At 49.3% G+C, this 22,672-nt stretch overlaps 1 protein-coding gene across 2 annotated transcripts in view; it reads right to left on the bottom strand.

Annotated features, from left to right (window-relative positions):
• EPB41L4B (erythrocyte membrane protein band 4.1 like 4B) overlaps nucleotides 1-19,333 on the bottom strand; it is a 144,130-nt gene extending 124,797 nt beyond the window's left edge. Inside the window, exon 1 of one of the 2 annotated variants that reach the window (XM_060154664.1) lies at nucleotides 18,986-19,333. In XM_060154664.1, coding sequence (XP_060010647.1) covers nucleotides 18,986-19,288 — 303 coding nt within the window. In that variant the 5' untranslated portion in view covers nucleotides 19,289-19,333. The remainder of the gene's footprint in view (nucleotides 1-18,985) is intronic. The other variant, XM_060154666.1, reaches the window with a different exon arrangement.
• Between the last annotated feature and the right edge of the window lie 3,339 nt (nucleotides 19,334-22,672).

Genomic DNA, 22,672 nt, shown 5'->3' with positions numbered 1-22,672 from the left:
GTAGAGTGTAAAGATTAAGAACACGTTTTACCACAATTAAAAAAAAAAAAAAAAAGCATACAGAGCACGATCGAATTTTTGTTGAAAGAAACTTCTTTAGCCATCCTCAGCAAAAAGGTGGTAGGGACACCACCAAAGTGTTATGAGGTGGTGATGTCTTACTGGAGGTATTATATGATTTTTATTTTGTACGTTTTAATCGACAATTCCTAAAAATTCTAAAATAAATAGGTATGCTTTAATTTTTTTAAAAAGTACAGGGCTTCCCTGGCGGCACAGTGGTTAAGAATCTGCCTGTCAATGCAGGGGACACGGGTTTGAGCCCTGGTCTGGGAAGATCCCACAGGCCACGGAGCAACTAAGCCTGTGCGCCACAACTACTGAACCTGCTCTCTAAAGCCCGCGAGCCACGACTACTGAAGCCTGTGCGCCCAGAGCCCGTGCTCCGCAACAAGAGAAGCCACCGCAATGAGAAGCCCACGCACAGCAACCAAGAGTAGCCCCTGTTCGCTGCAACTGGAGAAAGCCCGCGCACAGCAACAAAGATCCAATGCAGCCAAAGATAAATAAATTCAAAACAATAAATAAAAATTTTAAAAAGTACAGAACTACTAATGACAGCGTAACATTTCTTTTTTATAAAACCGATATTTTTCTCACCGTTTTCCCCTTTTTTCCTTCCTATTCAAGCAACTAGGCTGCTCTGTTCTCACTGCTCCAGGAAAGGTATGTTATAATCAAAACCAGAAAATGAAGATTAAAAAAACAAAGATGAAGACCATGGATGCTGGAACCACACTTCCCGGGTCCACCACATTCTAGTGGCAAGGCCATTAAACTGTCCTGCACCGGTTTCCTCATCCGTGCAACAGGGCAGTGGCTACCTTGTAAACTTTTTGTGAGAATTAACTGAGTTTAAGTATACGAGAAGCGCTCAGAACTATGTCTGGCACATAGTAAGCTCCACTTTTGTAAGAAATCTTCTAGCTGGGATCCCCTCTACCTTTCAGGAGTTCTTAAGACTCATTCCTCAACATGTCTATGATCCTGGAACATTAGCAGGCTTCCGATACTAGACATATAATCCCTACCGGACCTCTGACACTCGTGAGAAATCTGTAACAAAACTGACCACTCCAACTAAGCCAAGAACTTTCACTGTAGAATCCACCCCCTCCCGCACTAATTCTGTTCTGCAGTCCTTGTGGGGCACCTCTGGAGGTTTCTGCTCCTGAAGCTGCATCATAGTTTGTTCTTTTGCTGTAGATTAATTCTGTCTTGAATTTTGTTTTTGTCCTTCAAAGTCAACTTCATAGGTTGAGCTTATACCTCTAATCTCTAAAGATCAAGGTCAAGAGCAGGAAGAGCAGACACCAGCAGGACAGCGGAGGGACCAAGAGCATTTAAGTGCTGTGTGTGCTCTAGCATGTTGCTTACCCTCTCTGTGCCTCAATCTCTTTATCTGTATGGTGAGGATGTTAATAGGAACTATCTAACGCATAGGGTTGTGAGGAGTCAATGAGTTAAGCCAGTAAAGTGCTTAAATCATAATGTAAATGGTCAATATATTTTGAAAACATTATGCTGCGTGAAAACCAGGCACAAAAGGCCACACATTCTATATGATTCCACTTACCTGAAATGTCTCGAGTTGGCAAATCCAGAGACAGAAAACAGATTAGTGGTTGCCAGAGGCTGGGAAGAGGGGAGAATGGAGAATGACTGCTTAATGCATCCAGGGGTCACGAAAACGCTCTGGAGCTAGATAGTAATGATGGTTGCCTAACACTGTGAATGTACGAAATGGTTAAACTTTGTTGTTATTTGTATTTCACCAAAATAAAAAGAAAAACATTTGCAAAACAAGAAGTCAGCAATGTTAGTTATTACTCAAATTACTACATGAATAACTACCATGACATGAAATGTACTAGGTCCCAGGCAAGGCACGACGCCCTGCAGCTTCCCAGGCAGGAGAGGGAATACGACACAGGAGGAGCAGGTTGGGTGGGAGGGGCGGGGGCTCAGGACAAGCTTCACAAACATGGTCACATCTGACGTGGGTCCTCAAAGACGACTGGACTCTTATGAGATAAAGAAGAAAGGGAATACACAGCAAAGGTACCCAGGCAAGAAGTGAAGTGTGAGGAGTGAGGGTGCGGCAGCTCGAGCACCACTAGGGTGACAGCCCTGGGGAAGAACTGGGGAGAAGTGAACTCAGAGCCCGAAAAGCGCTTAAGGTGTGGTCCTGTCATTTACCAGCTGTGGGAAGAAACCCACATTTACTAGCTGGGCAGAAACCCTGCTGCTGAACTTGCGATAAAACTGGAACGCCCACAATTCTCTCAAAGAGGTGCTACGAGTGGGATTACATTAAGCCACGAAAGGCGAAAGCTCCGTCTCAACCTAAAACACTACACACACGTAAAGCACGTGACCCTGCAGAGCACCGGTTCTCCAACTTAGCTGCACGTGGCACCACATTCTGATGACGGGGACCCTCCCCCCATGCCCAGTGATCCTGGTGTAGAGTCGCAGGTGTGTGCCGGCAGAGCCAGGAAGTAAAGCAACGACGAGGTGAAGGCTGGAACGTGATACACAGCCCACCTGAGTATCCAGGTGGGGAGGCCTGGAACCATGGCGGGTGGGGGTGGGGGGGTCTTTTAACCTTGACATCCTCAGCACGCTGACCCTGGGCTACCAAGGCAAAGCTGGGGGCCAGGAGACGTGCAGGACGATTCAAGGACAATCCCACACCCCACAGCAAAGGAGCTCCTTAGATGCAGGGCCCACATTTTTGATCATTTCATATTCCTCGCATGGTGCCTTACACACACTAGATGATCTCTCTGTTTCTGTAGTTTGATCTTGCATTCTGCTGTGTTTTCGTTTTGTGTTGTTTTAAAATGTTTACTTTATATTGGAGTACAGTTGATTTACAATGTTGTGTTAGTTTCAGGTGTACAGCGAAGTGATTTAGTTATACATAGATCTGTTCTTTTTCAGATTCTACTTCCCACGTAGGTTATTACAGAGTATTGAGTAGAGTTCCCTGTGCTATACAGCAGGTCCTTGTTGATTATCTATTTTATATATAGTAGTGCGAATATGTTAATCCCAACCTCCTAATTTATCCCTCCCCCCCCTTCCCCCTCTGGTAACCATAAGTTTGTTTTCTAAGTCTGAGTCTGTTTCTGTTTTGTAAATAAGTTCATTTGCATCACTTTTTGTTGTTTTTAATGAATAAATGAAATAGCTGTTATAAAACAGGTCTTGTCAGTAAACGGAAAGAACTGCTGCTCTCTGGAAAACTCATCTATGTGGAAGTGCTCATCCCCTGAAGTGAGTTAATAAGATAAATGACATGTTACAGTAACCCAAGTACAGGTAATTCTTCTTTTCCTGTCAGAAGACAGCACGTAATTTTTGCATTTTTCTTCAGGAGTCTCTTTAATGAAGAGGAACTATCTGTCACAGCTTTTAGAACAAAGCTAAAAGCTTCTGGACTTCAAAGCAAAACACATCCTATGTAGAATACTGAAGCATCCTGAACAAACACTTTCGACCTTGGATTCCCCGCTCTCCCACTGGAACATCCCACATCCAGATCCCCTCTTCTCACTCTCTCCCTCGAATACCCACGAGATCTGCCACTGCCAGCCTGTGTGCGAGAACTGGGGCCAGTCCCAAGCCAGCCTGGGCCCCTCCCTGGACTCTGACCGGCCACTGTCGCTGCCACCTAATACAGACTGCAACTCACTGGGCAGGTGACTTCGGCCCCAGCAAACAGGAGCAATCAAAGGACGGGGCCCTCAGAGTGCACTGCGGGTTAATAACTAACCCGCAGGAGCCTTTACAGTGTATTGGGCTTCCCTGGGTGAAGCCCATGGCCATTTCACCGGCAGGCAATGCAGCTTCTGGGCCAGGGGAGAACCACGGCTTGCTTTCGGAGGAGGGAGGGGGGCCTCGGAGAGGCGAACAGGCCTGCTGCTGTCACTGGGCCACTGAGTGCAGGGGCCAGGAGGGCTGTGTGCAGGAAACTGCGCTTATTACATGCTGATTACTGCTCATTTGCCTCAGATGAGCAGCAGCTGGCTGCATGTTCCCAGGCAGGTAGGAAAGACCTGCCAGCCCAGAATGAAGCTCTGGGCCATGAGGCTTTCAAGCGCTCCTTTAGGGGAAAAACTCGGTGGTTCCCGCTGCCCTGCCGTCTGCCCCGTCTCCCTTCTCTCTGCAGTGTTCAGTGACTCCGCCCCTTAAAATGTCTGCTGGCACCTCTGGCCAGGAGATGGATGCAAAGGGCTCACTAGGGGCCTACGGGAGAGTGTAAAGGAACCCAAACGGGAGTAAGCTACCGAAAAAGAGAATCTCAAGGTCAAGGGAGACATTCAACACTACAGTTATGGAGCTGATGAAGAAACAGAAGAAAAAGAAAAGACACTCTTTTAATCAAATCTACTGAAAACATTCCAACGATGAGGAATCTGGACCTTTTCAAAAAAGCAACATCCAACGAAAGATAGGAGGATAACAAGGCTCACAGGCAGGGGCTGAACAAGGAGCGGGACTCTTGGAAGTATTATTTCCAGCCTCAGTGCCTTTGCATGTGCTGACCTGGCCACCAGGAAAGCTGTTCTCCACTTGTCCTCAGAACTCAAAGCTTTCTCTCTGAAATCTTCTGGTTGCCCATTTTCCCCTCCCAGTCCTCCCACCTTAGCCTTTCCTTTAAGCTTATTTAAAACTCCCTAGGACACTTTTCACACCAGGTGTAATGACCTGTCTCCTCTCAAGCTTCTCGAGGGCAAGGAACCTATCTTATTGTTCTCTGTGTGCCCTGAGTCAGATGCTTTAAATAATGCCTGTACCAACTGTACCCCAAGGTAACCAAATGTTGAGGATGCCATCAAGGAAATCCAGAGAGGGGGAAACTCTAGGACAGAAGGCCCAGCTTCTTCAACAAATAAATGGGGAAAAAGGAGGGGAGAAGGGAAAACTCTAGACTAAGAGCTTTAGAGAAACTGTGGGACAGGGAAAAACGAGATAATGTTGGTCAAAGGACACAAACTTTCAGTTTTAAGATAAGTAAGTTCTGGGGAATCTAAATGACAGCATGATGACGACAGTTCATTGTAATGTGGAGTATCCTTGAAATCTGCTAAGATACACATATGAAGAAACGGTGACTGGCGAGGTGACAGATATGTTAATTAGCTCGATGCACAGTAACCATTTCGCAATGCAAACGTATATCAAATCACCATGCTTTACGCCTCAAATATATACCATTTTTATTTGTCAATTATGCCTCAAAAGAGCAAGGAAAAATAACATTTAAAAAAGTTCTTAAAGAGCTTTAGATAGAATATCAACCAAATACATTGAAAGGACCTTATGACAACCAAATAAGAAAATCTGAACACTGACTATATATCTGAGACTAAAAAACAATTGTTAATTATTTTTAGGTGTTTCTTTTATGGTTTTTATTCATCAATTTGATAATATGGTGTATCACATTGATTGATTTGCATACATTGAAGAATCCTTGCATCCCTGGGATAAATCCCACTTGATCATGGTGTATGATCCTTTTAATATGTTGTTGGATTCTGTTTGCTAGTATTTTGTTGAGGATTTTTACATCTATATTCATCAGTGATATTGGTCTGTAATTTTCTTTTTTTGTAATATCTTTGTCTGGGTTTGGTATCAGGGTGATGGTGGCCTCATAGAATGAGTTTGGGAGTGTTCCTTCCTCTGCAATTTTTTGGAAGAGTTTGAGAAGGATGGGTGTTAGCTGTACTCTAAATGTTTGATAGAATTCACCTGTGAAGCCATCTTGTCCTGGACTTTTGTTTGTTGGAAGATTTTTAATCTCAGTTTCAATTTCATTCCTTGTGATTGGTCTGTTCATATTTTCTATTTCTTCCTGGTTCAGTCTTGGAAGGTTATACCTTTCTAAGAATGTGTCCATTTCTTCCAGGTTGTCCATTTTATTGGCATAGAGTTGCTTGTAGTAGTCTCTTAGGATGCTTCGTATTTCTGTGGTGTGTGTTGTAACTTCTCCTTTTTCATTTCTAATTTTATTGATTTGAGTCCTCTCCTTTTTCTTGATGAGTCTGGCTAATGGTTTATCAATTTTGTTTATCTTCTCAAAGAACCAGCTTTTAGTTTTCTTGATCTTTGCTATTGTTTTCTTTGTTTCTATTTCATTTATTTCTGCTCTGATCTTTATAATTTCTTTCCTTCTGTTAACTTTGGATTTTGTTTGTTCTTCTTTCTCTAGTTCCTTTAGGTGTACGGTTAGATTGTTTATTTGAGATTTTTCTTGTTTCTTGAGGTAGGCTTGTATAGCTATAAACTTCCCTCTTAGAACTGATTATGCTGCATCCCATAGGTTTTGGATCGCCGTGTTTTCATTATCATTTGTCTCTAGGTATTTTTTATTTCCTCTTTGATTTCTTCAGTGATCTCTTGGTTATCTAGTAACGTATTGTTTAGCCTCCATGTGTTTGTGTTTTTTACCTTTTCTTCCCTGTAATTCATTTCTAATCTCATAGCGGTGTGGTCAGAAAAGATGCTTGATATGATTTCAATTTTCTTAAATTTACTGAGGCTTGATTTGTGACCCAAGATGTGATCTATCCTGGAGAATGTTCCATGCGCACTTGAGAAGAAAGTGTAATCTGCTGTTTTTGGATGGAATGTCCTATAAATATCAATTAAATCTATCTGGTCTATTGTGTCATTTAAAGCTTCTGTTTCCTTATTTTTTTTTTTTTTTTTTGGCGGTACGCGGGCCTCTCACTGTTGCGGCCTCTCCTGCTGCGGAGCACAGGCTCCGGACGCGCAAGCTCAGCCGCTCCGCAGCATGTGGGATCTTCCCGGACCGGGACACGCACCCGCGTCCACTGCATCCGCAGGCGGACTCTCAACCACTGCGCCACCAGGGAAGCCCTATTTTCATTTTGGATGATCTGTCCATTGGTGTAAGTGAGGTGTTAAAGTCCCCCATATTATTGTGTTACTGTCGATTTCCTCTTTTATAGCTGTTAGTAGTTGCCTTATGTATTGAGGTGCTCCCATGTTGGGTGCATATATATTTATAATTGTTATATCTTCTTCTTGGATTGATCCCTTGATCATTATGTAGTGTCCTTCCTTGTCTCTTGTAACATTCTTTATTTTAAAGTCTATTTTATCTGATAAGAGTATTGCTACTCCAGCTTTCTTTTGATTTCCATTTGCATGGAATATCTTTTTCCATCCCCTCACTTTCAGTCTGTATGTGTCCCTAGGTCTGAAGTGGGTCTCCTGTAGACAGCATATATATGGGTCTTGTTTTTGTATCCATTCAGCCAGTCTGTGTCTTTTGGTTGGAGCATTTAATCCATTCATATTTAAGGTAATTATCGATATGTATGTTCCTATTAGCATTTTCTTAATTGTTTTGGTTTTTTTTTTTTTTTTTTTTTTGCTGTACGCAGGCCTCTCACTGTTGTGGCCTCTCCCATTGCGGAGCACAGGCTCTGGACACGCAGGCCCAGCGGCCATGGCTCATGGGCCTAGCCACTCCGTGGCATGTGGGATCTTCCCGGACCAGGGCACGAACCCGTGTCCCCTGCATTGGCAGGCCGACTCTCAACCACTGCGCCACCAGGGAAGCCCCACCTTGGGTTTGTTTCTGTAGGTCTTTTTCTTCTCTTGTGTTTCCCACTTAGAGAAGAAGTTCCTTTAGCACTTGTTGTAGAGCTGGTTTGGTGGTGCTGAATTCTCTTAGCTTTTGCTTGTCTGTAAAGTGTTTGATTTCTCCATTGAATCTGAATGAGATCCTTGCCAGGTAGAGTAATCTTGGTTGTAGGTTCTTCCCTTTCATCACTTTAAGTATATCATGCCACTCCCTTCTGGCTTGTAGAGTTTCTGCTGAGAAATCAGCTGTTAACCTTATGGGAGTTCCCTTGTATGTTATTTGTCGTTTTTCCCTTGCTGCTTTCAATAATATTTCTTTGTCTTTAATCATTGCCCATTTGATTACTATGTGTCTTGGCGTGTTTCTCCTTGGATTTATCCCGTATGGGACTTGCTGTGCTTCCTGGACTTGGGTGGCTATTTCCTTTCCCATGTTAGGGAAGTTTTCGACTATTATCTCTTCAAATATTTTCTCTGGTCCTTTCTCTCTCTCTTCTCCTTCTGGGACCCCTATAATGTGAATGTTGCTGCGTTTAATGTTGTCCCAGAGTTCTCTTAGGCTTTCTTCATTTCTTTTCAGTCTTTTTTCTTTATTCTGTTCCGCAGCAGTGAATTCCACCATTCTGTCTTCCAGGTCACTTATCCGTTCTTCTGCCTCAGTTATTCTGCTATTGATTCCTTCTAGTGTAGTTTTCATTTCAGTTATTGTATTGTTCATCTCTGTTTGTTTGTTCTTTAATCCTTCTAGGTCTTTGTTAAACATTTCTTGCATCTTCTCAATCTTTGCCTCCATTCTTTTTCCGAGGTCCTGGATCATCTTCACTCTCATTATTCTGAATTCTTTTTCTGGAAGGTTGCCTATCTCCACTTCATTCAGTTGTTTTTCTGGGGTTTTATCTTGTTCCTTCATCTGGTACAGAGCTCTCTGCCTTTTCATCTTGTCTATCTTTCTGTGAATGTGGTTTTTGTTCCACAGGCTGCAGGGCTGTACTTCTTCTTGCTTCTGCTGTCTGCCCTCTCTAGGTGTTTTAATAATATTGTGACTATTTAAAAAAACACAGCCCTTATCTTTTAGATAATTGGGACTTTGTTTTTTTTTTTTTTTTTTTTTTTTTTGCGGTACGTGGGCCTCTCACTGTTGTGGCCTCTCCCGTTGTGGAGCACAGGCTCCGGACGCGCAGGCTCAGCGGCCATGGCTCACGGGCCCAGCCGCTCCACGGCATGTGGGATCTTCCCGGACCAGGGCACGAACCCGTGTCCCCTGCATCGGCAGGCGGACTCTCAACCACTGCGCCACCAGGGAAGCCCTGGAATTTGTTTTAAAAGAATTGGGAAGTAACAGAGGTGAAGATATAGATGAAAAGAGAGGGGCCACATTAAATAAAAGATGAAGCTTAACAATGGGTACTCGGATTATGTTCATTATATGATGGGTACTTGGGGTTCTCTGTGCTTTTGACTGCATTTAAAATTTCAATTAATAAAAACTGGGGAAAAAAAGTAGGCAGAATTGAATGAATACCATAGATCCTGCAACTGCTCACCAAAAGCCACCAGCAGCAACAGACTTCAGCTCATTCACAGCGAAATGGAAAACAAAACGTTAATTCCTGCTTAGTGAGGAAAGGCCCGCAAGGGGGACTTACAGAGAGGTGTTCTCCTTTGTTCCACTGAGGTGACCTCAGAAGAGGAAGTGGGTATAGGAGACAATCTCATCAAAGCCAGCAGGCAGTGAGCTGAATGCGACGAGAAAAATACAACGCAACTAAAAAACAGGCAAACATCATAGAACAAGGCATACCAGGAGGAGATACGTTCATGGTTCATAACACAGGCAAAGATACTCCACCCCATGAACAACTGGGGAAAACTGAAGACCACAGTGAGTTCCCACTAACTCCCACGAGACAAACAGAAAAGCTGTCCAATGCCAAGGGCTGAAGAACGGGTTAGCAGACGCTTTTATGTGCTGTTGGGACTCTGGAGAAAACAATTTCGCATGATCTTAAAAGGCCCTGCCCGCCACCCTCCCAGCCACTGGTACATACCCAGGAGAGACGCTTGCTAGCATATGTGCACCAGGAAGACCAATTCCAGAAGGTTCAAAGCAGCATTTTTTTCCTAACAGCTCCAAACTGAAAACATCCCAAATGTCCACCGACAAAGGATAACTATATTCCGGTATATTCATGCAGCGCAGCAAGAACTACAGTTACCTCATCAATATGGATGAATCTCTCACAGACACAGTATTGAGTGAAAAATCCATTTACTATAAAGTTTGCTAACATGCAGGACTAACAATAATCATTTAGGGAAACACACATATGAGGCAAACTCATCAAAAAAGGGATGAGAGACAAACTTCAGGAGAGCAGGAGGGAGGGAAAGGTCATTGGGGAGGAGCATGGGGGGGCCATTAACAGCACTGGTGATGCTCTTTGTTCTTAAGATGGGTGGTGGGTACCCGGATGTTCACCGTATTATTTTTCTTTAAAACTAGTCATGTTACAGACACTCTTTTGTATTTGTATTTCATCATTAAAAGAGGTAAAGAATGACTGGACAGAGGACTTGCCAACACTGAGCACCTCAGACAAAAGACCAGACAACTGGGAGGATGAGTCCAGGGACTTCCCTGGTGGTCCAGCGGCTAAGACTCTGCGTTCCCAATGCAAGGGGCCCAGGTTCGATCCCTGGTCGGGAAACTAGATCCTGCACGCGTGCCGCAACTAAGAGTCGCACGCTGCAACGAAGATCCCGAGCGCTGCAACTAAGGCCCGGCACAGCCAAAATAAATAAAATAAAATGAGTCCCAGGTGAGCGGATGCCAGAATGCCAAGAACAAAATCCCCAAGGAGAGGGCTGGGGACATCCAAGTCTCTGACGGCAGTGCCACTGGTGAACGGGCAAGGCCCGGATGTGCAGCAAAGTCTGAAACTTGGATGAATGGGTCAACAAAATGTGGCATATCCATACATCGGAATACTATTCAGCCTTACAGAGGAAGGAAATTCTGATACATGTTACGACATGGATGGACCTTGAAGACATTATGCTATAAGTGAAAGAAGCCAGACACAAAGAAACAAGTACTGTATGATTCCACTCATAGGAGGTACTAAGAGTAGTCAAATTCATAGGGACAGAAAGCAGACTAGAGGTTACCAGGGGCTACGGGGAAAGAGGAATGGGGACTTCGTGTTGAGTGGGCACTGAGTTTTAATTTGGGATGATGAAAACATTCTGGAGATGGAGAGCAGTGATGGTCGCACAACAGTGTCAATGTACTCAATGCCACTGAACTGCACACCAAAAAATGGTTACAATGGTAAATTTTATGCTACTTAGGTATTACCACAATTTTTAAAAATCCGTAACTCAGGGAAGGTGCAGCTGAGCAAGCAAACCGGTAGGATAAAGGAGAGGTGCCACTGGGCCCACCTCAACGCCCCTGAGTGCACGTGAGGTAGGACACGGACAGCAACAGCATCCAGACGGGAAACGGGCATGGAAGAGACACCACAGAGCCGAGGGATGCCGACCCCGCAGGCGCCCGGGGAGCCTGCCAGTCCACGTCCTCCCAGCCGGGCCAGCTGCCTGGGCAGTTCCAGCCCTGGGACCAGGCTCAGTGCTGGGAACCAAAGATGCTCCGGATGATGCCACGGGTGGCACAGGGCCCCGGGGAGGTCACCCTCCAGGTCTCAACTTCAAGAAGGAAGTTCTGGGCACTCAGCCAACTATGACTTTGGGGGAAAGAACCTGCAAAAATTGCTGAGAAGTGGTAGACAGAACCCAAATGCCAGAGATGCTGAAAAGCAGAAAGTTTCAGGAAAGACAGGGCGGTTGATGGCATGAAATTCTGACCCATCAAATTACAAAGGATTCTGACCTTCCCCAGGAGTTCCAAGGGGCATACCTTTCAAACAGGAAGGCCAGGTGTGCACCGCATGGGCTGGGGGAAGAGCACTGGAGGACGAGTCAGGAAACCTAGATTCAATTCACCACACTTATAGCTGGCCCAGGACCAACTGCTCCCTGAGACCGTGAGTAAAGGGGATAGTAACATCTTCCTGGAATGGCGGCAATTAAGAGAAGTAACACAGACTCTGCGAGCCTGAGGGAGTAGGCATGCCTAACAGGTAAGATATCAGGTGCTTTGCATATCAACCTTCAACCCCAAGAGACAGGTAGAGACAGGTATTACTACACACACACACATACACACACACACACACACACACACGCACACACACACACACACACACACACACACACACATACACAGAATGAGGGGCTAATTTAAGGGCACCAAACTGGGTGAGAAGTATGTCTGGAAGGCTCGGATAGGAGGAAGAAAATTTTAAACAATTAAAAAAGGATACACAAGGATGCACACCATGTTTATAAACACGTATGCAAAAGCACAAAGATTGAAGGGAGCAGCGAAACCAACCAGTTGCTATGCAGCAGGATGGGAATATGTAAAATGCTTTTCTTTGTGATAATTTTAGTGTTGTTCTATTAAACACTTTTAAAAAATGTAGCCTACTTCCAACCTCAATGTTGAAGAACTATGGGCCTCAAACCAGAATGCACTCTGGGCGAAACTACACTCACTGAATATGAGTACAGGTGTGAATCCGATGTCTGGAAACCCCAAGTGGCCTGGAAAGGAGGACACCCTTCTGAGGCTCAGGGTCCCCACCCACCTCGGGGCCTCTGGGGCAGGCTCAGAACCCCGCCGCTCCCACCCCTCGCATGCCCAGTCTTGGGTCAGAGGACACAAACCTTCTCCCAGCAGACTGAGCTCGAAACTGGAGTCTGCCTTTGCTGTGTGACACGGGCAAGTTTCTTATCCAGCCTGCTAAGCCCTGATTCTCCCCCTCACAAATCAGGGCTAACAACAGTAACCATCAAAAGAGGTTCTGTGAGGGTCCAACAAAACAGTCACTTAGGCAATTAGCACAGGACTGACACACAGTGGCCCCTGGCTCTTACTAGCCTGAGACCCTCCTCTGTGCTTCACAGGTTCCTCACTTACTCCTTCAAGACTCAGGGACATAGCTGGAGCTCATAATCCTCCCCGACCCCAAGGAGCCCCAAGTCCAGCAAGTAGGGTTTTCTGGCTCCCATCCTCCATGCGTCTGCACCTGCCCCAACGCCTCTGACCAAATCTAACAGCTGAACTCCCAGGCAACCTTCGGGACAACTCGATGTCACTTTGGGCATCAAACCTTCCCCAAATCCGCTCCACAGCTCAATCGCTCACGCCCGTACTACCTCATGTGGGGTTCCGAGTTATCTAGTATATTTACACTGTCTCCCCTTCTAGACTGGGACTCTCTCATCCCTCCTGTACCCCTCCCGAATGCTTCATGCAGGGTAAGTGCTCAACAAGTCTATGCTGACTGAAGAAAACAAGTGCGCAAACAAAAACATTTTCGAAAACAAAAATAAACCAGAAATTAAAATCAAGTGGGACTAGTGAGATACATCCAGCTGCAGAGAGAAGCCAAAGAGGCTGCAGGAGGAGATGGAGGGGCCCTAGGGCAGAGGGGGCACACCTGGGATGCTGCCAGATGAGCCCCAGCTGGTAAGAGAGCCTGGGCATCCCTGGGCAGGCGAGAGTGGTCACCACCCCAAAGCAGGTGTTCAGAACACAAGCCCTCAGATGCAAGGGGACTTTGTGGCCCCATCAACAGGACATTAACCTGCCAGAGAGCAGAGCTGATTGGCGGGGAAGGGCTCCAAGGATGGGGAGCCCTCTTCTTAGGCAGGCAGTAGGTGGCACACAGCTCAGATGGCCACAGGGGGCTCCCCGCCCCAGCTAAGGTCCCAGGGACTGTAAAGGGGGGGAAAAGGGTCCCACCCTCAAGAGACACAAACTTGGGGTCTAGGTCCCGATTCATTTGTGCTGAAGGGGTGGGGAAAGAGACTTTACTTTCACCAACCCATATAAAGTTGTCACTTAAAATAACATTCATATCTAAAAACAAAGAGAAAAGTACAGATGGACACACACACCACCATTTTAAAAGTGGTTATTATCTCTGATGAGATTTTAGATCTTTTTAACTTCCCTTGCTTCTCTATATTTTCTGATCTTTCTGCTGCCAACATGTTCTCCTGTGAAATGCAAGTGGGGGAGGAAAGCACATGCCAACCTGCAGAGAAACACCAAAATGAATCAGCAGCTGACCCTGCCCGCAGGCAGCTGCCACGGGCCCGAGGGGGAAACCCAAGTGCAAAGAACCAGATTCCTGCAGGAGAAACGCTCCAGGCACCGTGGAGGAGGCTGGCAACAGGAGTCAGGCAGCGGAGAAGGACGGGACACGTGTTTTGAGGACAAACTGTGGGCGGAGGATTTCTGTGGTGAAGGAGTGGATTTTTTTCTAAGTCCCTAGGCTAGAATGTAAGGGAAAGTTCTACCTCCATGCCCGCGCCCCCAACCTTTTGCTATTTCAGAATTAAACAGACCTGTACCTTCATCCACAACAGTGCACTAGCAACAGAATTCAATGAGATTATGCACGTGAAAGTGCTTAGCAAGTTAATATTTGTTCAGTCCTGGCCCAGCACAGGGTCATGTTACTGGCACTGGAGAGGCTGGCAGACTCCCCCTCCCTGCATATTAACACCAACAACCCAGCAAGTGGGGAACCAGAGTTAGAGATCGCATCTCTATCCCACTTGGGAAGGATGTTCACCACCCCCCTCTCTTGCCCACTCCCCTCCTTCGCCAGCAGCCCTCCTTTTAAAACAAAGGTATTTTTTAAAGAAATACACAACCCCATGACGCACACAGTTACCCAAAGCTCCCCATGGTCTCATTCACGGTCTGGGGCTGGGGGGGGGGGGGTTGGAGATGGGGGCAGGGTAAGCCCTGGAGGGCCACCTTGAGCCCATACCTTCCCTCAGGAGCAGGAAAAAGCAAGCCACCCAGAGGTCTGGGATAAGGCAGGGTGTCCATGGCAGCCAGAACCCTGGGAGAGGATGGAAATGAGAAGCTGCCTTCTCCTATTTCCTAGGGCCTTATGTAGCTCCCCATTTCTTCCCATCATTGAGGGTGAAGATACCCTGCCCTCCAAGGTAGAGTCCACTACTCAGTCCCCCCACATTCAATCAAGCCCCACCCCCAGCCCCGCCACACGGCACTGGGCTCTGTTTAGGCTTCCTGGCACCGCTTTCCTTTTGGGGGGGGGGCGTGGCACACCGCACATGCTGTGGGATCTCAGCTCCCCGCCCAGAGATCGAACCGGGGCCCTTGGCAGTAAAAACAGAGTCCTAACCACTGGACCACCAGGGAATTCCCAGTCTTTGTTTTTTTTTCCTTTAATGTTCATTTCTAGAAAACTTCCCAATCACTTTTCACAGGCCAAAGAGGAGGCACTGAGATGTGTGTAAGATTACAACCTACTAGCAACCCTTCAGCACCCTGCTGTTTCCTGAGGCTTTTCATACCCTTTTTGTCATGTAATCATCCCATTTTAAAGACCAGAAAATCGAGATTCAAGTAGCCCAGGGCTGCACAGCCCAGCTGCCAAGACTCAAACATGCATCTTCCTGCCCTGAAACTCTCGGTGCTTGCCCTGTACCATACAAGTCACTGCGGAGCTCCAGGGACAGTGAAAGCAACTGCAGCAAATGCAATACCGGCCAATGGACCGTGCCCTCCAAGGCATGGGGGCGGGGCGTGCTGACCAGCCAGCCACACGCCCTCCCGGCTTTCCACACAGAGCTGCTGGAAGACTGTGCATGCAGGGGAGGGGGGCGACGGGGCTGAGCAACAGCCGCGCGAGCAAAAGCGATGCCAGGGCTTTAGTCAACAGAGAACTAATATGAGTCAACAGCGGGTACTGCTGCCAAGCACACTGATGGCATCTTCAGCTGCATTAATAGAAGGGGAGAGTCTCAGGCAGGCCGAGGGAGTCCTGCCTGCTCTGACCTGACCACACCTGAGGGCAGGGCAGGGCTGGGCTACGGACACGGAGGCACCTTCCAAGGCTGCGCCAGGGTTTCTGAAGAGGAGTGGCTCAGGGTGGCACTCTGGTCTGTAGGGTGGAAGCTGGGTTTGGACAGCAAGCCCACTCCAGACTGCACATTACCGATGGATTTTTTTTAAAAAAAGATCCTGTCTATCCACAGCAAAGGTTAAGAACACTCAGGCATGTCAGGGGACAAGGCCACCACCTGGGGGAGGGGCCCCAGGCCCTGTCATTTGCTTCCTCCTTTGTTATATATAACAGCTGGGTCGTGGCTTGACCGAGAAGTGGCCCTGACACAACAGGTAATCTAAAAATGGGGAATTCCCTGGTGGTCCAACGGTTAGGACTCGGGCTTTCACTGCCGTGGACCCGGGTTCAAACCCGGGTTCGATCCCTGGTCGGGGAACTAAGATCCTACAAGCCGCTCAGTGTGGCCAAAAAATAAATTAAAACAAAAAAATTTTTTTGAATGCACAAGGGACACTGGATTTGACATCCTAGAGCCTCAAGTGTCAAAGTCTCTGGGAAGTCCTCCCAATTCATCCACCAGCACCCTGTCCGGTGAGCCTGTCGTTATCACTCAGCATCACTTAACAATAAAAAGACGCTCTGCTACACGTGTTTCCCAAGAGCCTCAAGGCCACCTCTCATTCACCTTTGGGTCCACAGCCCAGCATCTGGTACACAGAGACGCCCAATAAATGGTGACAACTGAAAACCGAGGTGCCCCAGCACGATCACAGTGAGGGTGTTGTGTTCGAGGCAATTCTGGAACACAGGCATCCTGACTAGAGCGAATGAAGCGGCTTATGACAATGTATAACCACCGTTAGTATATTGAGCGACGAATTCTTGACGCTACCACTACCAGAGGGTTTTAATTACAAAAGAGTTATCGTTAGCCTGGCAAGTGTGCTTTGTGCCCGTGCGAGTGACTGGAGACAGACAATCCAGCTTAGGGAGATGGCAGTCAAAGGTAGATCCTGTGCGCCATGCAGCAAAGCAACCCCGGGGCCCAGGAAGCGCTAAAAATCCAGGAACGCAGGAGACGAGAATAATGACCAGTGGGACTAAATGCCAAAAAGGACAGCATAAAAAGTGAGCTTGGTGAAACGGGCTGAGAAGGCACACGCATGCTACAGATTCATGGGGAGCTGGCCGCCTGGAGCTCACCTTGTAACTCTGAGAATTAAATACAGGAACTAAGACTCGGATCTGGGAAGATGAGCACAGGAGGCTGTGCGATGCAGTTCTAATGCCTAATAAATCTTTAAATCGATGAGCCGTGCTCACTGTTTACTCTTCTCCATCCTTCCTCCCCAGGCAAGGGCTCACATGACAAAAGCCAGCATTTGCTCTGGATTTGCCTTTGGACCGGGTATATATACATATGCGTGTCTGTATAAATAAAATTGGGAGTTCACTAAATAACATCTTAAAGCATCAAAAAATCTGCCATTATAAGAAAACCTGGTGAATTCTTTTGTCAAGTAGCCTTTAATAAAGTGAAGAAACCTCTTAGGATGCAAAATCCCTCTCCCCTCACACTGGGCCAGGGTTCCACCAGCTGTGGTTAAGTCAGCATTCCCGTCCCAACCTGTTCATTTGGGTACCTGTTTGGGTCTATTCACTACGCATGCATCTTACTGGGTTTGCATTTTTCATCCCAGAAACACAGCTTAAGCCTGCCGCACAAACCTGACAGAAGCATTACATTTTATAAACCAATCATCTCCGGGGAACAGACAAGAAAACCATCAGCAATGAGCGTTGTCAAAGTTCCAAACCAGAGCATTCCTTTCCCAGATCCGAGATGCAGAATACGCCACATCCTCTCCACACACCAGCTGCCTGCTCCAGAAGCAACACACTCACCTCACCACTGGCTGCCCCCCCGACCGCCCCTCCCGGCCCCTTCAGGCCTCCTCTCCCAGCTGAATAAAAGCTGGAGAGACCCGTCTTGGGGAAGCAGTAACATTTTAATACTACTGTAAAGACAACTGCTCTAAGCACTGGAATGTTGGCTCCTTTTCCATGAATAAAAAGGCCCCCAAAGGGTATTATCATAACAAAATGATATCCTATGGAGAGCACCAGGAACTACAAAAAAAAAATCGCCATAAACTGACACTGTCTCAAAATTAAACCTACACAAAGAAACGTTAAACCCCAAGCCAGGCAGGCTCTCATTTTCCCATCTAAAACCCTTACAATATTCCCAGTTCTCTCATGACGTCCAATTTCCCCCACCCGAGGAGGCCTAAATGCTTTCTTTCGAAGTCCCGGTATGTTATTTTTTTCCCTTGAAACCCTCGAGATGCTCTGTAACATTCATCTAAAGCTCAATCGTGGCTGTGTCCTCGGTCACACCCAAAGATTCCCAAAGGCACCGTCTGCCGCAGCGCCGGGTGCACAGCAGGCGCCCCACTAATGTGCGGATTTGATTTGATCAGATCTGGCCCCTTCGGCTAGAAAGACACATTGGTAGCCAGACGCCCAGGCGGGGACAGCAGCGCCAGCCTAGCTCTCTGCCGGAGGCGGCGGGGTGCAACCACCTGTGGGCGGGTGACCGGGGCTCAGGCCGCGGCGCAGCTGCCCTGGAGTGCCTCCGCGGCTCCACGCACAGACCCCGGGGAAAGTCCGGCGCCCCAGGCCCGGGAGCACCCCAGGGCCGACTCCCAGCGCCCCAGCAGGGGCTCTGCCGGTGCAAAGTTGGCCTGGTCCGCGAGGATCCATTCTAGAGTTAGCTCCCAAGTCGCCCGGCCGCCTGTGAGGCAGCGAGCCAGAGGGGCTCTTTAGGATGGGACCGGGTTGGGGGGTGGGGCGGAGTGGTACACCAAGATGGGAACAGAAGAGAGAAGTGGTCCCCCGACTCGCTCCCAAACTTGGGGCACCTGCCGGCCAGCAGGCGAGGGGGATTCTCCGCCTTGACGTCCCACCAAGGCCTGGTGGCGAGTTTGTCGGGGCAAGCGGGCCACCCCATGGCAGCCCCGCATTGCTTTGAGATTTTCTAACCAATAATCCAGCACCGAGAAGGCCGATGCAGGAACCTGGGGGATAGAAGGGGAACACCAGTCACCCGCGCCAGGGGGCGGGGACTTGGGACTCGGGGGCGCGGGCCAGGGATGGGGCCCCGGAAGAGAGCAGGACGGGGTGGCCCGAGAGGGAACCAGACTAGGAGTGCTTGCAGAAGGGGGAGGGGATCCCGGAGAGGTACAAGGGGAGCGCCCCAGAGGGAAGCATCGGGGGAAGGGAGCTGCCCCAAGGGCCGCGGGGTGCCAGTGTCCCGGACCGGCCCCGTCACTCACCGGCAGGTCCACGCTCACTTCGGTCCCGTCGAGCAGGAAGACGCGGCAGTAGAGGGTGGTCTTGGAGGCCCCGGCGGCGGAGATGTGCACGGCCGCGCAGCCCATGAGCAGGGGCCCGCCGCCGGCCGGGAACACACTGCCCCCGGGCGCGGCGGGCAGCGTGGACACGGCGGCGGCGGCCGGGCCCCCCCGCGGACCCCCGTCGCGCTCGTCCCCCAGGCCGGCGGTCCCGCGCCCTGCCGCGCCCCGCGCGTAGCGCTGCATGGAGCGGCGGCCAAAGGTCCGGCGCAGGAACCGCAGCATCCTGGCTGGGGGCGTCCCCTGCCTCCGCCCCCTGCGCCGCCGCCGCTGCGCCGCCGCCCAGGAGCGCCCCGCGACGCCGTCAGTGCAGGCGGCCGCCCGCGCCGCCTCCCGCCGGCTGCGGACCGGGGCTCGCTCCCGCCGAGGACGAGGCCGCGCTTCGGCTGCCCGCGGGGCGCGCCGGCCCAGCCAGCGCCGGCTGCGAGTGGCCGCGGGCGGGAGGGCGCGCTCGGGGCGGCCCAGGAGCCGTCCCGCCGCCGCCTCCGCCGCCACGCGCCCTGGCGGGCCGGCGGCCTGCGCTCGCTGCCAAGGGGCCGCTCCCGACTGCCGGCCGCGGGCGGCCCGAGGACTGGGGGGGCGCGGGGGGCGCGGGGGCGGGCTGCGGGCTGCTCCCGCGCCGCGCGCCGGCCGAGGGCCAGCCGGAGCAGGGCGCCTGCGTGCTCCTGGCGCGCTCGCTCCCACTCGCCGCGCCCAGGCCCGAGGAGGCCCAGCCGAACGCCCGCTCCCCAGGCGCCTGTTCCTGCGCCCGCAGCCCCCGCCTCCCACCTGGGAGGCTGCACCTATAGCCGCCGCCTCCGCCGCCACCGCCGCTACCACCGCCGGGACTGCAGCACGCCCTCCTCCCTCGGGGCTGCGCCGGGTATTTGCAAACCGGGTCTGTGCTGCCCCCTGCCGGCCAGAGCGCCCCCTGCTGCTGTAGGTGTGCTCACGTGTGTACACGTAGGTGAGCACACACGTGTTTCCGGCGCCGCGAGCCCTGAAGACGCCGGAGAGTCTCCCCTTGCCTAGTTAGGAAAACGCGCTGCATGCCCTCGGGGGAGCCTTGCCTGGGAGGCCCGAGAGAGAAGCGCATTAAGCGAAGGCCCTACCAGGCCCTCACTTTCCCCTTCTGGAAAAGGATAGGGGTGAACTAGGTAATCTACCAGGTCCCTGCTACTTAAAGTTCTGTCAGTTTAAGATCTCAGAGCTGGAAGGGCCCTTTCTGCCGTCACAGTCCAATGGGCTCATTCCAAATAAGGAAATTGAGGCCAGGCAAGGAGGGGTGTACTTTTCCAACCGACTACACTGAAGAACACCTTTCCTCAGGGAATTCGTGTCCAGTATCGAGGCAGAGGCCTGCATAAATAGCCATAACTGAGAAGGCTAGTAAAGCTTGCACAAGTTACTGAGAAGCAGAGTAGAACTGAGGCATGAGGAGGATAGTATAGGACACACAGAATATCGGAGGCGGAGGGAAGGGTTTATAAACGGTGCCCCTCAGGTATACATGTTCAAGGCCTGGTTCAGGGAGAAGTGAGTTTCAGTGTGGCTGAAAGGAGGCCAGGCCTCTTGAGAAGAATAACACTGATTTGTGTGTGTGTGTGTGTGTGTGTGTGTGTGTGTGTGTGTGTGCCTGACACTATGCTAAGCCCTTCCCATTCATCATCTCACTAAATCCTCGGCACAGCCTGGTTCCATAGTCGGTTTTGTCCCCATTGTACGGAGGAGGAAATTGAAGCTTAGAGAGCTTAAGAGACTTGCTCCAGATTTCATGGTTAATAGGGGCTCGTTTGCTGGGGTTTAAAACTGTTGCTCCTAACTACGGCCAAGCTGAGGCATGTGACATGATTGGCAAGCAATGATGGTTTCTGAGAGTCCTGGACGGAGGCAGTGGCCACAGCAAAGGGGCAAGAGAAAGGGAGGGGTGAATTCAGGAGGCATTCCAAAATTGCCATTTACTGAGGATCAGGCACTGTCTTAGGTGAATTCATGGATGATATTTTCATTATCCTCACTCCAACCCTTCCAGGTAGTTCTATTTGTCCCCATTGACTTATGTGGAGTTTGGGACTTCTTAGAGAAGTAATATCCTTGCCCGAGGTCTCAGAGCTCCTGAATGGCAGCAGCCAGGACCTTCACTTGTTGCCTAGTGTTTCCTTTATGACTCTACAGGGATCTACCGGGTGACAGTGTATTCTGAGGGGGCACCTGCAATCAGGCTTCCAATACCCACTCTGCTCCCCTCCCTCAAGACTTGACTTAATAGAATACCCAGCAAGCTGGTGTTCAAAGGTAGCCAGTGTGCTTACTGGTTTCTAAGGGTAGCCCATTTCACACTATATAGCCCAGGAGTGCTGTGGTAGACTGAATAATGGCCCCCCAAAGATGTCCACATCTCAATCCCCAGAACCTGTGAATATGTTCCCGAACATGGCATAAGGGACCTTGCAGATGTGACTGAATTAAGGAGTTTGAGGTGGGGAGATTATCCTGGGTTATCATCTAGGTGGGACCAATATAATCACAAGGGTCCTTATAAGAAGGAGGCAGGAGGGTCAGAGACAGAGAAGGTGATGTGACAATGGCAGCAGAAGTCAGAGTGAAGCATTCAGGAGCCAAGGAATGCAGGCAGCTGCTAGAAGCTGGAAAAGGCAAAGAACAGGTTATTCCCTAGATATTCCAGAAGGAACGTAGCCTTTGTTTTTAACGCAGACTGTAAAATCCATCTCTGACTTCTGAGCTCCAGAATTATAAGATAATACATTTGTGGTTTTTTTTTTTTTTTTTTTTTGCGGTACGCGGGCCTCTCACTGTTGTGGCCTCTCCCGTTGCAGAGCACAGGCTCCGGACGCACAGGCTCAGCGGCCATGGCTCACGGGCCCAGCCGCTCCGCGGCATGTGGGATCTTCCCGGACCGGGGCACGAACCCGCGTCCCCTGCATCGGCAGGCAGACTCTCAACCACTGCGCCACCAGGGAAGTCCCCTTGTGTTGTTTTAAACCACTAAGTTTGTGGTGATTTATTCCAGCAGTGATAGGAAATGCATACAAGTGCAGTGGTGAATCATATTAGTTTGGTGCACTACCGTTTTCAAAGCCTCTTGGCACTGTCATAGTGCCATCCCCCTCAAAGTAAGTGTCATTCAATTTGCAATTATCCTCTGTCCTTCCCTCCTACTAAATGCTGAGCTCCATGAAGACAAGACTTTTCCTTATTCATCATTGTATCCCCACCCAGCACCTAGCCTGCCGTCTGGCAAGTAGTCTGCGTTCAATAAACACTCATTGAATGAATGCAGGATCACATTTCATTGTCGTAATAGCCCCGTGGGGTAGGTATTGCTTTTGCCTTTTAGAGATGGAGAAAATGAAGACTGGATTGGAGCCCAGACTCACACTCATGTCTCCTGACTCGAGCTCCCATGTGCTGCCGACAATACCATGTCACTGAGAATCCCATGGGGACTCCAGACTTGCTTTAATTTTACCTGCACCTCCTCTGTGCCAGGCACCGTCACCTAACTGATCTCATTCAGTCCTCATCACAATAGTGATTTAAGCACTATTTTCTCCACCACACAGAGGAAAAACAGAGGCTCAGGCCTTCCTTTGATTAAATTTCCTGTCA

Source organism: Lagenorhynchus albirostris, chromosome 7 (genome assembly GCF_949774975.1).
Source record: "Lagenorhynchus albirostris chromosome 7, mLagAlb1.1, whole genome shotgun sequence".
Taxonomy (NCBI): Eukaryota; Metazoa; Chordata; class Mammalia; order Artiodactyla; family Delphinidae; genus Lagenorhynchus; species Lagenorhynchus albirostris.
The sequence above is the reverse complement of the archived record's forward strand: the minus strand, read 5'-3'. Positions and strand labels throughout refer to the sequence as shown.